General features: G+C 37.2%; 1 protein-coding gene across 3 annotated transcripts in view; it reads left to right on the forward strand.

Moving 5' to 3' along the window:
* Positions 1 to 16040, forward strand: part of grk3 (G protein-coupled receptor kinase 3) — a 75467-nt gene that overhangs the window by 9837 nt on the left and 49590 nt on the right. For all 3 annotated transcript variants that reach the window (XM_055060776.1, XM_055060775.1, XM_055060774.1), the window contains exon 2: positions 11540 to 11616. In XM_055060776.1, the coding sequence (XP_054916751.1) occupies positions 11540 to 11616 (77 nt within the window). The remainder of the gene's footprint in view (positions 1 to 11539; positions 11617 to 16040) is intronic.

Raw genomic sequence — 16040 nt, forward strand, 5'->3', positions numbered from 1 at the left:
AAAATAGTCAAACTCTGATCAGATCAAACATGTAGATTAAAATGAGGGGGTGAAACTAACAGCACAGGGAAGGGGAAGCCCTTAAGGTACAGGGGAGTTTACCTGAAGTAGTTCAGTGGTAAAATTGACGCCTACATAGTGAGGAAATGTTTTTCTTATTTTATATATATATATATCAAAAAATGAAAGCATTTCTTTTTTTTTTCTATATCAAAAAATGAAAGCATGGCCTTTGAGGTCATATGCTATAAATGATCCCCATTAGTTATTACACACGATGATATTGAAGCTGGCCAGATAAATGCATCAACTAATGGACTTACAGAAGCACTATTATACAGCTGTGGAGTAAATCAGCGCACCAAAAGGCTCGCATTAACATGAAAACGTACTTTTCAGTCAGGTCGTTTATCCAGTAATGTGTCCATTATGTCTGAATGAAATAGTTACATTATGTTTCCTTCCTGTGCAGTGTCACCCCAAAGCTTGTTGCGCTTTGAGTGCTTGAGAGGAATTACTCAGATTCAAATTGCTAAAAGATCATAGAGGATGAGCAGAAGGAGTAAGAGCAGGCTGGCAGCCATGCGGACTTTACCTGCAAAGCCACTTCCTGTAAACACCTGTACATGGTAAACTTTCGAAACGGGTGCAAACGTTTCTGTAAGCATGCTCCAGTTGTGGCCCTTGAGCATGCACACATGCTGTAAGCCTTTAGACGGCTGCTTGTCGAGGTGGCGGGTTGCAGTCCGCTGCGGCGCTCTGGACGTAGCCTGGCAATGCAACATTCTCGGCAAGCAGGAGCCAAGTCCTCTGACAGAAAAGTGAGAATGGTGGAAGTTGTGTAGATAGGAGGATGACCTCGTTTTGTCAAAGGACAACTTTTGTAACTTAAAGTACACATACAGATTTATTTTAGGTGGCAAAAGTTCTGCAGAAGAAAGATCCCATCGTGTGAGAGAGAGCAGTCTCTGTTTAACAGGATTATTGCGTTGTAAGGAAATCAAATTATGACAGTTTTGACATTTTAAACTTACCTTAGCATTTAATGTGGCTAACATTATTTGTAACCTCATTTTCTGTGTGCAGTCCTAAGAATCACTCAAAATGTATAATTAGTTGAGCACATCTGGATATAGTGCAACATGATGTATATTCCTCTGATGTATATAAGAGGTTGAAATGAGATGGTTAGAAAAAATAACATCCCCACTGTCAATGATTTAAGACCACAAAATGAATGAGGTTCAAATCATCTATTTCATTGATAATAATGAGCAAGGATCATATTCCGGACTTATTCTCTCTGCCCAACTTTCTGCACACAGGGATAGACAGAGATTTAAAGAGAAGCAGCAAAAGCAAATGAGATGGATTAGCAGTGCTTCTGTCTTCCAGATTATATCACTGTAGAATATTGTCTCTGCTGCTCAGAAATTGAGCCAATAGCATGTCAGTGCAGTCAGACTGTCAGAGCATCATTCTTCAGTCAAAGACCTCTGAAGCCTGACTGCGACCAGAGACACTTCCTGCCCATAGCATCACTATCCACAAATCTTTGGATGATATGAATTACGACATTTTATTTCCCTGAAGCATAAAGTGCCCCTTAGGGTGCAGTTACATCTGTTTGGTCTGCTTTAATCCAGGCCATTTGGCTTGAAAGTCCTGTTCATTTGGCGAAGTGTGAATACGCAATTGCACCCATAAAGTGAACTCTGGCGTGCCTCCAAAACCAGGTCTCTGTTCTGTTGAAGTGAACACTGGTGCGGTTCGAATGCATATGCAACCATCAAGCGGACTTTGGGTTTTTATGCAACCCAAAAATGTGAGTTTAGCACCAGCGGGAGAAATTACTCGTAGTTTCTTACTAAAGACAAAGGACAAAAAACCCCAGCAAAAATCTTATTTCTGTTTAGTTTTTGTAAAGAAGAAAGTTGCGCTCAATATCTTCTTCAAAGGTTTTTGTGTCGTTTTCTTCAGTGGTCCTTGGTGCAGCGCCACCACAGGTGAGGAGGGGAACAGGTGTTTCAAAGGTGTGAAAAGATCATATCAAACACTTGACAAACCTTGAAGGGCAAACATTTGGGTAACAGTGAGTTTGAAATCTATTTTTTTAGCTGATCTGTTTTAAAGGGGTCTCCCTCCTCCTAAGTGCTGCTTTGTTATTGCATGAATAGCACCAGCATGTTTCAGTAAAGAGCTGCCAGGAGACAGTGGAGAGAATTCTGACTTACTAGTCAATATTTTCTTGGCAGTGTGAGCACACCCTAATCTTCATGTGCTAAACGGTGGTTTTTCTCATACAGTCAGAAGAATAATGTGCTGTTCTCTTTGATCCCGTCTGCTTCTCAACATCCAGTCACAATAAAAGAGCAAATGATGAACCAAAGGTTTGAAGAAAAAATATCTAGGCGAGAAGACTCTGGGAAAATATCTTGATTTCTTGGAAGACCTTTGGACGTCTGCCATAAATATATTTATAGTCGCCTGTGAATGAGTTTCCATCTGCCTGTTCTCATAGATCCTTAGTCCTTGACTATGACAACCTGTTTACTCGTTTTGTAAATTTAAAAATGTAAACAAATTGGCTTTCACTCAAAACAAAAACAGAACATGAAAAAATAAAAGAAACCCACATGTACATAAACTTTTCCCATGTGAAATCGCATTATTCAAGCTACTTCTCTTTCCTGATCTTCCATTTTCTCTTGTACTTTTGCTACATTAATGGTGTTGCTCATGTCTTAACCTGGGAGGAACAAAAATTTGCTCATTGGAATTAGTTCTGAATGAATGAGTGATGCTTATCCAGTCAATCACCATTGGTTCACACTGTAAGGCCAAACAGCATAGATCACAATAGGATTGTAGGTCTGTACAATTTTTTCACTTAAAATAAGGTACCGAGCTTTGAGTATTCGCTGATACCAATATTGACAGTATCACAATAACTACCGTGATAAATGATAATATTGTTTGTAGGTCATTTTCAATTAATATATTGAAAATTGCCTAATAATATAAGCTTCCACTGTCAAAGATCGATAAACTTTAATTTTGGAAATAACTTTTAACACTAAATAAAACAGAAATAAAAACTACAAAAAAAAAAAATTTAAAGTCTCTACAACAAAAATGTATCCTTCAAAATATAATCATCACAATGGACATTATTGAGCTTATTTTAATTTATTATGCAATTAATTGATTTGGTGCAACAGGCTCATCAATAACAATAGATATGAGAACACTGATCCATTTTATTATCACCCAATGTTCTGCCTGTGGGATGCAAATGTCACTGAATAGAAATACTGGAGCGGACTAAATCCTGGAACGGACTGCTTCTGTCTGAGATTGTAGAAGTAAGCTGATATTATCTGATAACCGTGTTTTTAGTTGATATCTTACCAATTTCCGATGCCAATATCTGATCGGGAATTGGCTTTTTTAGAGGACTTCAAATGCATTCGATGTTCACACTTGGGATGGACCATTGTACAGCTGGCTGTACTGTGAGATTTATTTATTTAAAGAAGAAATAATAAACAGAAGCCTAATTTCAAGGTATTAAATTACAAAGTCAAATATCTTTTTAGTCACGTTTCATATAGCATTTTATAACATCTAAAGGTAACGTAGTTACATGAACGTGTAGGCCTGTAGCAATTAACAAATCAATTAATCGGATGATAAATGAAAATGATTGATCTCATTTTAATTTATTGGCTTCATCATTTCTTCCTGCTTCTCTTTCACTGGATGACAAAAGGCTCAACTCCGGTTGTCTCCACTGACCTTTGCCTCCCTCATTTCCTTAGTGGAAGGGAGAAGTGAGCTATTGCACCAGATAGTCAGATATGCCCATCTTTCATCTAAATTTAATGATTATTAAAGTGCAATAATATATAATAATAATAATAATATATTTGGTTGAATGTAGTTTTAATATCCACATTGGTTTTACATTTAGATTTTATGCAAGCATATTTTTTTGTTGATGGAAACTGAGAGTCCATTTTATTTGTTTTTGGTTGTTTTGTTTATTTTGTTTACTAGTTCAAGTAATTTTTGGCAGGATGTGCTTGCATTATTATGTCATTACCATTACATCAGTTTAAAATGGTATTAAAAAAATCTTATTTTTCGCAATAATGTTTGAGACATGAGCAGAATTTATTGTGACAGGCCTACGAATGTGCTATGAAAGATGAGTGTGTCTGGAAAACGCACAGTACTGTCCTTTTTAACTTCAGAATGTATTTTTGCTTGCTGTTGCCCTGCTTTTAAATACTCCTTGTTGAATTTCTCAGCAGTTATGTTTTTATGTCTACACTGTGATGGGTTCTTTTTTTGTATTTAGTGCATTTATTGTTGGTGAATGTCTTTTTCTGTTGTTTATATTACAAATTATGATATATGGGAATATTAAAGATACGTCTTGGTATGGCGATGGTGGAAGGAGTTTGCCCAGTAGGTCAGCTGTAGCTACTACAATCAGTAGCTTGCCATCATCAGTGTGTGAGTGTGTGTGTGAATGGGTGAATGACTGTAGTTTGAACGCTTTGGGGTCCTCTGGACTTGGTAAAGCGCTCTGCAAGTACAAGTATTTAGCAACTTCAGACAGATAAAATGTGTATTGACTAAAATCAGAGTCAGCAGGTCAGGCTTCTACAGATCAATGATGGGCCAGAAACTTTGGTGCACCTCTATATTGTAAAATGTGGTATTTTTCTTCAGAGTTGCCATACTGTGAGAATCTCATATCTAGTAGAGCTCTGAGATGAATCACTTTAACTATGACACGAGAGAGCTGTGGCTTTTGTTTTAAAGTCACTTTAGTGATCATTGACAGGAGTGGAATTCAGCGTAAACATAAAACGTGTTCCTGAGGTAAAACGTCTTCTTTCAGCCGTTTCTTACCATAGCACAACACATGAAAAATGGTGAAATATCTAATCTTTACCATACATGGAAAAGGAAATGTCCCATGATAGCGTTGCAGAGTTTTGGAAACGAGAAAGAATAGTGCAAAAGCCAAGAATCCATCACCGTTCCTGAAGATGAAACAGTTGTAGGTCAGAGATGCGCCACTAAACCGTCACGTTATGAGTGAACTTCCAGTTCTAAACAGTCCATCCGGTTATCCTCCGAAAAAACGGTTGGTTGTAAGGGACGACTGGAGACTGAAGCTGAATTAGCATTAAAGCAGTTAGGTGCCCTGACTATCTGACTGATGGACAACATGCACGTAAAGTTCTATCACAATATTTTGTGGCACTGTTTGTGGTATTAAATGGAAGAACCATTTACTATTTAAAAATTTTTTTTTTCATTTTTAAGTAACTATTTGATTGTGACTGCGTATCACTGCATTTATAGCCCCACAAACACAAATGCTGCTCTTGAATAACATTCTCACTTTTAATATGCTTCTTTAATAAGTTACCAGTCACATTAAGAAGTTTGATTTAAATCACTAACCTTCACCCAGTAACTACATTTAATGTTATTGTCATATTTATTGATGCTCTTATTTAGCACTGGGGGAAAAAAATAACAAAGCTACTAATCCTGACAATACAGTTTGTCAGGTAATTGGAATTTATGGTGAGAAAGATAAATGAAAATTCTTCTAAGAAATTTACCACAATAAATGATAAACGATGCTATAAATGCTCAACCCTACTAATGGCTAATCTTATTATAATAAACAAATAAAAATCAATGATAAGCTACAATAAAAGGAATAGGCTTATACTTCCCTTCCATATTAATAGACTCTGGAGTTGACACATATACTGACATTAATAATTAAACACGCATCTATAAAGGTGCACATACCACCATTTTGGTGTTTATGTTGATAAAACTGATAAAATGATGCGATCTGAAAACCTAGACACCACAGAACACATATGAGCTGCTGTTGCCTGGCTGATTGACGTCTTCCTGAGTGCAGGAACGTTTCTGCCTGTGGAATGATGACAGCAAACGAAAGCGTTCTTTATTGGGCTCCGCACCCCTCATTGTTGCTGATTGTTGAAGCTCTCTGAGAACCAGCAGCAGAACCAACGCCACCTCTCATAATTTGTCCACATCGTGTCAATCCGCTGCAGGCAACCCGGCCTTATTTATCAGCGTGCGCCGGCAGCCAGTCTGTCACTCAAAGCGCTCTGTCGCAGCAGGACCTTCTTTGTTGCCCCTCTCTGTCGCGGTCATCTGCCCCCATAAGCTAATGTTGATTTTATATCACAACTGTTGTTCCCAGCTGAGCTTCGCTCGGCTTAAGCTCAATTGATAATGTCTGGAAAATGTATGTTCTGTCCTTTTGTACAGAGGAGTGTCAATATGTTAAGAGATGGATTATCTGTACGGCCTTTGGTCCAAATCGTGCTGCGATGCATGATTTATTACTGTAATCGATGTATTCATTATCTGGATTTTCCCTAGAAGCCAGCTGCACCCAGCCGTCCTGACCTCCGTGTTCTGGAACGACCTGCTGCACTTTTAATACGTTTTAATAATCTCACAATGCTCGACTTTTAACGGGAAATGTTATCCGTCTTTGTGGTATGCGGGATTTAGTTTTAAACAAATAATCTAGTCAGCTGCTAGTGATTCAACGGGACAAGAAGGCCGTGTCTGAAGAGGAAGTGTCTACTTCCTCAGTTCTTGTTTCAGCAGCTGTGGCTGAGGCTGAAATGTTGCATAGTATTCACCAAAAAGGTTGTACCCATCTGTGTCATCACCACCACTAGCTGGGGTCTTCTGTCATATAGCAACAAAGTCATGCCTTGTTGTGTTAAAATTACGGATGAAATGATTAATTGGATTAATCCTGATTGATTAATTATTTAAATTATAATCTATCAATTTAGGAATAGAGCATTAACTGGAATAAACAGACTGGAAAAGGTAATTTACTGAAATTGTAACCTACTTAGAGCAGTAAGCCAAAATTATATAATAAGAAAAAAACATTTTGAATTTATGACAAACCTTTTTTGGTAAATTATGTCTGTCTAGAAATTCTCTAGTGGCATTTTAGCTTCACCTGGTTCAAATTCTGTACAAAAAAGTCTTGTGAAGAATCTTTTTACTATACAATTTTTAATCAGTTAATCCAAAAATTAATCACCAGATCAGCCCTGCACTGTATTTTCATATATTATTTTCTTTGTAGCTGCTGATGGATCTCTTGGTACAAATGACTGATTATTCACTGAACGTTTTATTGTATTTTAGGCAATACAATGTTTATTTTATTCAAAAAAGCCATTGAAGTATTTTGGTGGTGAAATGAAAAATTTGCCGACTGTCAATTTTTCATAATCGAATAATCGACAGAATAATTGATTTCTAAATTAAATGTTGGTTGCAGCCCTAGTATGGAACACAGTTCTGCTCAGGCCTCCTGTGTTGGAACATTTTATTTCAAATATCTAAAGTATAAAGAAAAGATTCCAGCTAATGGTGGCGATAATGACCACATTTGTTTCTTTCAGTCTTGCTCTCTGTTGTTTATGGAACGTTTTGTTTTATTTTTCTACCAGTAGCTTTAGGAAATCGTTGTGGACACTTGTTGAAGAACATTTCAAAGATCTTTTGATGTTGGCGGCCTTTTGTTTGCTTTGCTGTCGAGATGAACCCACACTGCTTTAATAATGTTACGGTCCAGACTCCAGGGAGACCGATCCATGACTCACAGTGCTCCATTGTGTGTGGTTTTTATTTTTATTTTTTTATGTCTGACTTTCAATGCATTGGTAGGTTGTTTGATGGGGGTCATTCCCATGCTGAAAAATAAAACCTCTATCAGTCATATGCTTCTCTGGTTGCTCATAGTGCTGAATCTTGACTGATCATCACTTCTCTGGATTCATGATGGCATAAATATTGAAAACAAAACACAAAGTCTGACCCATGGCACCAAATGGTGACCCGGGCGGTGGAAAGCTTGATTGCTGGAGCTTACCAAGTGATTGAAAGGAAAAAAAGGTCGTTTTTTTTTTTTTTTTTTTTTTTTTTGCAACTACTTAACCTAGTAAAGGAAATGTACAAAATAAAATGCTTGTTAAAAAAGTAAAGCTGCACAAGAAATCAATAACATTGTATATTGTGATTGACACATGATCAATATCCGGAGATACTACATCTGATGGAGTATTCAATAATTTCACTGAACTCCATTCGAGAGCCGCTCAGGATTCAGGAATATGTTGGCAGAGGAAAGGCTTTTGCTGCTCAAGCGCTCATGTCAAGCTAAGCTAGTTTGGTGACATCAACTAACTAACTCATTCTTAAGTTACCCAGAAACAACCTGTTGAGTAACTTGTGCAGCAGTTTGTCACCGTGCTTCACAACTGCTTAAAATATGCAGAGAAAAATGTGGATAAAACAGGAAAGGTGATGTGATCAGTTTGGCAGTATTTCAGTTATTTTAACAAAAACAAATGAATAATTATAAATATAGACAATTATATTGTGACACTTTTTTCAGCCATATGTGCAGCCTTAGTATTAAAAAGAAGGCTTCCTTTTTACTTCTGAAAATGCAATGTATATCAAATATCACTTTCAGTCTCTATATGAAGTGTAGAAACTTTTTTTGACAAAAATACTTTGTTTTTGTCATTACTTTTCTTGATCAGGAATGTCATGTTAGCTTAAATGTATTTCTTTCTACATATTTTTCATTCCAAATTCTGTTCTAAGAGTCACAGATTAAAAAGTTGGTCTTTTTCAAAGGGAACAAAGACGTGACCTGTTGGTAGCCAGTTTAAAGTGATCCATCACTTTTGACACTTTTTGTATCCGTCTCCCTCCATAGCTGCTAAAGGCTCTTTGCACTCCTCAATAACAGTTCAGTGGTGGAAGTGAGAGCGTTGTGCAACACAAATAATCATCTGTTTGGAACACAGTGCGCTATACTTTTAAACATAATTTAACGAAGCGTTGATACAGATAATTTACTTTAAGGAATTTTAATAGTCTGCGAAATCAAATCATTCAATGAGTCATTTCAGCCCCAGTAAATATTGCTAACAATAACAATTATGATTAAGCGTGTCACCGTAACAAATTTTACTGGACGATAAATTGTCCAGAAGTTATTGCGATAAACCATAATGTTGCATTGAGACCATTTTATAATGGTATGCAATATACTGTTATATACCATTGTTATAATGGTATAATAATACTAGAACACATCCTCAAACATCAATAAACTTAAGATTCTAATGAACATTTAACACTGGAATATGTCTTTCAGAAAATGCTCTAGTTGAGACCAAAACATTCGATCAAAAACTTTTGTCCAGTTTCTGGTAGAAAGAAAGAGGAAAAAAAAAGATAAATCACACAAATTGAAATTGAGTTTGTTTTAATTTATCATGCGATTGATTTATTGATTATTATGACAGGCCTAATTTTGATTGATCCACATTTTCCTCAGTCATCATCCTTTTCCACCTTTTGCTGAACCTTTGCACCTGTACAACCCACACAACTTGAAGAGTTGTAAATCATGCGCTAATTATAACAAATTGAAATTACTGTTGTGCTGTACATGTGTTGGACTGTCCAACGTCAGTATCATGATGGCTTGTTCCTGATGAAGTGCTGCCCTTTTGGGTTCCACGGCTGACATAAACAGGTTGTTATAAACCTTTGTTAGATCCTGTCTTGTGTGCTAAATCAAGCTCACGGGAGAACATGCACATCACTTCCTGAGCTTCAGCCTGTGGCTTACTTAGCAGCTTATCTTCACCCTGATGAGTCCAGATAAAGACGGCTCGGCACTCTGTTCTCAGGGCTTGACTCAGTCGAGTCTGTATTGACCACAAAGTCAGGTTTTGAGTCTTTGCTCGTCTTAAATTTGACTGAATTTCAAGTCTTGAGATCCATTTCTGAACAGTTGGCGAGTTCTGTCAAAAAAAGTGAAAATCAACTTATCAGAAGAAAATGGACAGCTTAATGCCTAAAGCTACTTTTGCATTTTTATTTGTGGTGCTGTAACTTATTTAGCATTTTTGCAGGGCTTTAGTTAATCACAACCTATTCAAAAACATTGTATTTGACAAAATAAGTTTCTGGACCTCTTGAGAGAAGGGTTGTTGCAGTTTATTGTTTTTATGTTTCACCAAGGTAGGCAACCTATTGTTTTGGTCAGTTTCAGTTAATTAATTATTTATTTAAGATTGGCTGTTATATTTAAAACGGCACTAACAGAACAAATGAAAGTTTTGTTTTTTTGCATGTTTGAAGAAGATTCTGAAACTAGTGGTGCACAGTGTGCGATACTGATGCAGAGTTATTAAATACATTTGCAATTGAGTACATTTGTGTCGGTGTTTAACAAAAGAAATGCTTTAAGTTAATTCAACGCTGTTTTTCCAGTGCAGTTTCCATTGATCATATCTTTGTACAATGAGACATTTTGAAAATAAATGTACTTAAAAAGCCCTTTTTCTGATAGGAAACACATTTGTAATGAAAACTTGGTAGCTGACACCAAAGTGACATGAAGCAGAAGGCTGGCTTGTTATTCTGAAGTTGTGTATTTTCTTAGGTGGTAATCTAGACCTGTCACGATAACAAATTTTGATAACTTGTCCAGCAGTATTGCAATAAACAATAATATTGTTGTCTTGACACTATTTTCAAGTCGTATAGTAATTGAATAATAATGCAAGAACACATTCTCAAATATCAGTAAGCTTCAAATTCTGTTGAACATTTAACACTGAAACTGCAAGACCTTTTAAGTATCCAAAATAAATAAACAATAGAGAAATGGTAAATAAAATGAATTCTAAAGTGTCTGTAAACAAAGTTGTCCTTCAAAAAAAGGGCTAGTTGAAACCAAATCACCAAACTGAAGACTATCATCCAGTTTTAGGCAGAAAGAGAAAAATGAAAAATCTTGCCAATACAAATTATTGAGCTTGTTTGAATTTATCATGCAATTAATTGATTAATTGATTAGTGACAGGCCGATGGTGATCAACAGGAAAAGTTTCAGAACCATTTACTTCATCAAAAAGAATCAATCAAATGTGTCCTCTTTACATCTGTGTGGTTTCTTTTAGAAAGTAAATCATTAGAATAGTCCAAAAGTCATTTCAGATGTCCAAAATATCGTCACCTGAAATTTCGATGTTAAATTGGTTGAGAAACCCAAATGGCCGTCGGCATCCAGATGATTTTGTGTTCAGCCTGCCGCTGTGTGTTTTCTGTGTGCAGGCTGCTGATAAAGTGTTAATGGGCCTATGAGGAAGGGTGTTAATTGATTCATTCTCCTTGGGCTTATTCTCATTAACACCCGGTCCCAGGATAGCTTGTATCTCTCCAGGTCCTTCAGAAGCCTCCCATGTGTCCCTGTTCCCTCCCTGCAGTTCCTCCCTGTGGGGAACGGCTGGCTGGCTGGCTGGCTGGGAGGCTTGAAACCTGGGTCAGGATCTCTGAGGAAGCTGGAGGAGGCATGTCAATGCTTTAATAACTGACTTTTTTTTTATTTGTTTGTTTTTTACAGTATTCGCAGTGTAATGCAGAAGTACCTGGAGGAAAGGGACGAACTCACTTTTGACAAAATTTTCAACCAGAAAATTGGTAAGTCTCACCTCTTTTAAAGGGAGTAAAGCTTTTTCACACCTAGCATCATTCCGTGTCCTCTCCTCCATGTTTCCAGTCTATGATCTCTCCTCTCACTGTGATGATTTTTTTTACTGTAAATCCTTTAATATTAAATCAGCATGAGGTCCCATCCACTGTAATGTTTTATTAGCTTCTATTATTGTAACTACATTGTCACTTCATATGAAGGTCATAATCATCTTCAATCAAGACATACATGTAGAATCCAATAAACAATTAAAGAAATTTATAAAAGTAAACTTAAACAGAATAATGAAATGTGTGTGTGTGGGTAAAATTACTATTTTTATTTTTATACATTTCTCTAAACTTTCTGGGGATGCCACTGTAAAGACTTTAAGAACTAAAAATCTTTCTTACACTAACACGGTTTAAATGCATTTATGTAGTGGACAGGAAATGACTGTTTTTATTCACCTCTTGAAACTCCTCGGGGTTCATTTTAATGTGCACCTCTAACATTTTCCATTTCCTTATTCTTTATTCTGTCAGTATGATTTTATGGTGCTGGTTAGCTTAGCCATTCCTCAAAATGCAAGGAATGGCATTTCCTCTTATTCAAGTAAACCACCTAGGAGACATTTTTGAAATTTTATTTTCAGAAAACCTGTCAAAACAATAATTAAAAAACTGAAATCAACTGTCAATAATTTAGTTTAAGAGAGAGGAATTAATTTATGAAACATTTACTTATCTTCAATAGATTGGCCAATAAATGGTGAGCGTACTGTAAATACTTATTGTCTGGAATTTTGTAGCGTTTCATAGTGGAAGTTTAAACTCACAGCCAAAATGTAGCAGAATGGGACATGAAAATGTATCAGTCTCATGTCTCTAAATGGATGCAGGTCATTTTATTTCTATGGGCTGAGTCTCTGTGGCAGGGTGGTGTTTGCTCAGGATGGCCTTCATCAGACACATTTGAGGGTTGATCATCAAATGACTACATAGATATGATCCAAATAAAATTTGTCTGATGCTTTTCTGATTTGAAGCAAATAATGTGGCACTAGAGCCACAGCTGGCTGCGCATGTGATTTATCTGTGTAGTTTTCCACCAAAAGCATGGCTGTAGAATCCAAATAAATGGAGCTGCGGTGGAAAGCATCAGGATCAGCAGATGTTTGAGCGTTGGTGTCGGACCTGAACCCAAAAAGGTGACGGGTCCGTCTCCAGCCACGGTTCTTGTCGTCTCCAGAGGGGCTTTCTTTGAAACCAAGCGGTTGATTTGTGATGCTGCTGCTGTGAGGGCTTCGTGTGGGCGGCTTGTTCTGCTAGCATCATGTCTGCTGCTTCCTGAAGCCGGCCAGGTGGAAGCGCCGCCTCTCCACCACAGAGCACAGCGCCTCTGTTCACAGATGACCGGCTGTGTGCCTTACCAGGGGACCACAGCCACCCTGCAGGCTTGCGCTTGGTTCACTTACACTTCACACACACACATCCACCCTACCCCACCCCAGCCTGCCCCATGAGAACAGGCTGTGTTAATTGTCCCTGGCTCCATCTTCGTCTCCTCTCTCTCTCCCTCTTCGTCAGGCTTAACACTCATTTAATTTCTGTCAGTTGTGTTCAGTTTCATCTCCTCCATCCTCTCTGTTTTGGTCTGGACATGCATGCAAGATGGATTTCTTTTAATAAGTCAGTAATACTTGGGAATTTCTTTTGTCCAGAAAAGGTGTGAGCTCCTTAGAAAACTATAAATGCCTAAGATTACAGCAGGATCAGGCATTTGTAGGGCTGCAGTTAAGAATTATTCTGAAAATTAATCAATTCAGATAAGAAAATGTGCACATTCTGCATATTTTTATATTAACGACATAAACCTTTCTATACAATATTAGAAATGCATTAAAATATGCAAATTAGCAAATATTTTAATCTGTTAAGTAAACAGGTGCTACATATGTATCCTTTGCTACAAATGATTAAGGCTTCACTAACAGAATGCTGTATTTAAAGTTTAGGCAATGAAATGTAAAAAGGAATTTAGTTATCTAATTTGCAAACATTTAGTACATTTTATTGTGTCAATAGTTTTAAATGGAAAAATGAAAAATCTGTGGAATGTGCCAATTTTTTTTCCAGACTAATACTTAGATCAATCGATTTCTAAAATGATTTACCTGCAGCTGGATTTATTATATATAGTATTTATTGCAGAAAAGCCCATGTAGTGCTATAGTAATACAAATTTATCACATCCCTTTTTTTTGGCCTCAGATATTAAGTTGGACAAAGAATACATTTTTTGTGAAAAAACAAAAACAAAAAACAACCTCATTTTAATATAAACATCTTCAAATACAAGCTTATTCGTAACAGAAAGAAGGAATAAAGCTAAATTCTCCGATTTAAATGACTAAACATGAGATGAAACGTTGGCCACAACCTGTTGTTTCTAGGTACTGTATTCCCAGTTGTCCAGTTATTCCGATAACTGAGCTCAAAAAATGCAGAACTGTCTTCAGCCATTTTGCAATAAACTCTGGCTTAGCCAGCTGTTTTACTTATTTTATATTTAAATCATTTTGCATGAGGTGGCTGTTTGGACATTTTCTAAGAAATCTTCTGGAACAGTGGAGATGACAGTTTGTTTTTTATCGGTTCTGTCATGACAGACAAACCTAAACTTCTGCTTTACTATTACGACTCAGAAATAATTTCCATGCATTCCCCTGATCTTCATGTTGGTGCATTTAGACAAACAATAACCAGAAACTTCCCAGAAATCCATTAAAGTCTTGCTTTTAAGCAGCAGGCCAAGTGTCTTTGTGCATGAGGTGAAAAGCTGCAGTGCAGAGAGACTCTGCCATGCTGTGCCTCGTTTTACTACGATCAGCTCTTGTGACCCCCATGGCTGCAGAAAACCCAGATTTCAGCAAATCTTCCTTGTTCCTCACTGAGCTTCCACTTCCAAAACTCACTTTATTTTCTACATCAACTTCTTTTTCATCCAAGTCTCGATACGTTAAACCTTAGGGGTCCATAAGCTTATAGTGTCTTTTTAACATGTCTGGTTTGTGACGGCATAGCAGTAAGACTCCGCCTCCCCCACTTTCAACTTGTGCTTAAAGTGCATATTATAAACTTCACACCAGTTTTTAATTTGTGTTAAAACTGGAATTATGCTAAAATAAATAAACCATATTTTTCCAAATGTCAGAGAAATGTCAAAAACATTTTGGCATTTACCAGAAAAGTTTCACATAATTTTTCCGGTGATGTGAAATGGGATGAGCTTCCAAACATAAAAAACAAAATGCAACATTAGATTCCTTTGTTTTTTGGAAATTTCAAATCTTCAACGAAAGATGTTTTGTTGCTAAGCAGAACGGAGTAGTGGTGCGAACGGCGTAGCGGCAAAAGCAGTGAGATTGTGAAATTAATGCAAAGTTTGGATCTCGGAGGGACTAGTGGTGTCCACTTTGTAATTTGTTTTTAGCTTAGTGATTCCTGTTCTGTATATGAAGGATTACCTGAAGAATTAACACGCAGCATGCAGTGGCGCTCTGTTTTGAGCTGGAAAACAAAGACGGGAAACCTGCAACTGCAGTGTTGGTGCAGTGAAGATTGCCATGATGGCGGATCGATCATTCTTATTAGCAACTGACAAAGAGTATCACACACTGAGGCAGTTACTCAGAGATCCAAGCAGGGGAATGGCGGCGCTGGGCAGCTGCAAGAAGTCAATCACTACGGGGTGAGGCAGAGCCACTCCCCCAGCAGCTAGTAGTAAACAGCTTACAGCCATGGCTAACTCTGGGAGCTAAGGTAGAATAGCCTTTTCCCTGTAGTCCAAAAAAATTTCTTTTTACTCCAAAATGAAGCCACTGTATGTCCACAAGAAAAACATAAGTGGAATCATTGGCATATTGACAGAGGCTGATCATCTCCTCACTCAGCTCCCAGATCATTGTTGAAACTTTGAGTTTTATTTCAAATCCACATAAATAAAATGACAAACACATTTTTACACTGCATCGTTGATTCATTGTGTCCAGCTGGGGACTGTTGGACTCTGTCCAATCAGTCAGGTATTGTATAGTTGGTGCTTTTAATCAGTTTTCAGTTAATTAAATCCAAGTCTAAGAAACACAAAATGTCGCGAAAATCACTTTGTTGTTCTAAAATCTTTCAGAAAATTTAAAAGTGCATCGAATCGTATTGAATTGTATCGTTTGCCAAATATTGTGATCGTGATATCACTATTGAGATGGATCAGTGCATCTCTGGTCACCACTTTGTGCAGAGCGAGACTTGAAAACAAAATGTTCTCATTTATAACTGATAGAGGCAGAACAGAACGCCCATCAGTCAGAAGACTTTATGAATATTTTGGCACACACACCACTCCCCTACTGTACAGATAGTTTTATGAT

The sequence above is a fragment of the Poeciliopsis prolifica genome, unplaced genomic scaffold, assembly GCF_027474105.1.
Source record: "Poeciliopsis prolifica strain line A6 unplaced genomic scaffold, Auburn_PproV2 SCAFFOLD061, whole genome shotgun sequence".
Taxonomy (NCBI): domain Eukaryota; kingdom Metazoa; phylum Chordata; class Actinopteri; order Cyprinodontiformes; family Poeciliidae; genus Poeciliopsis; species Poeciliopsis prolifica.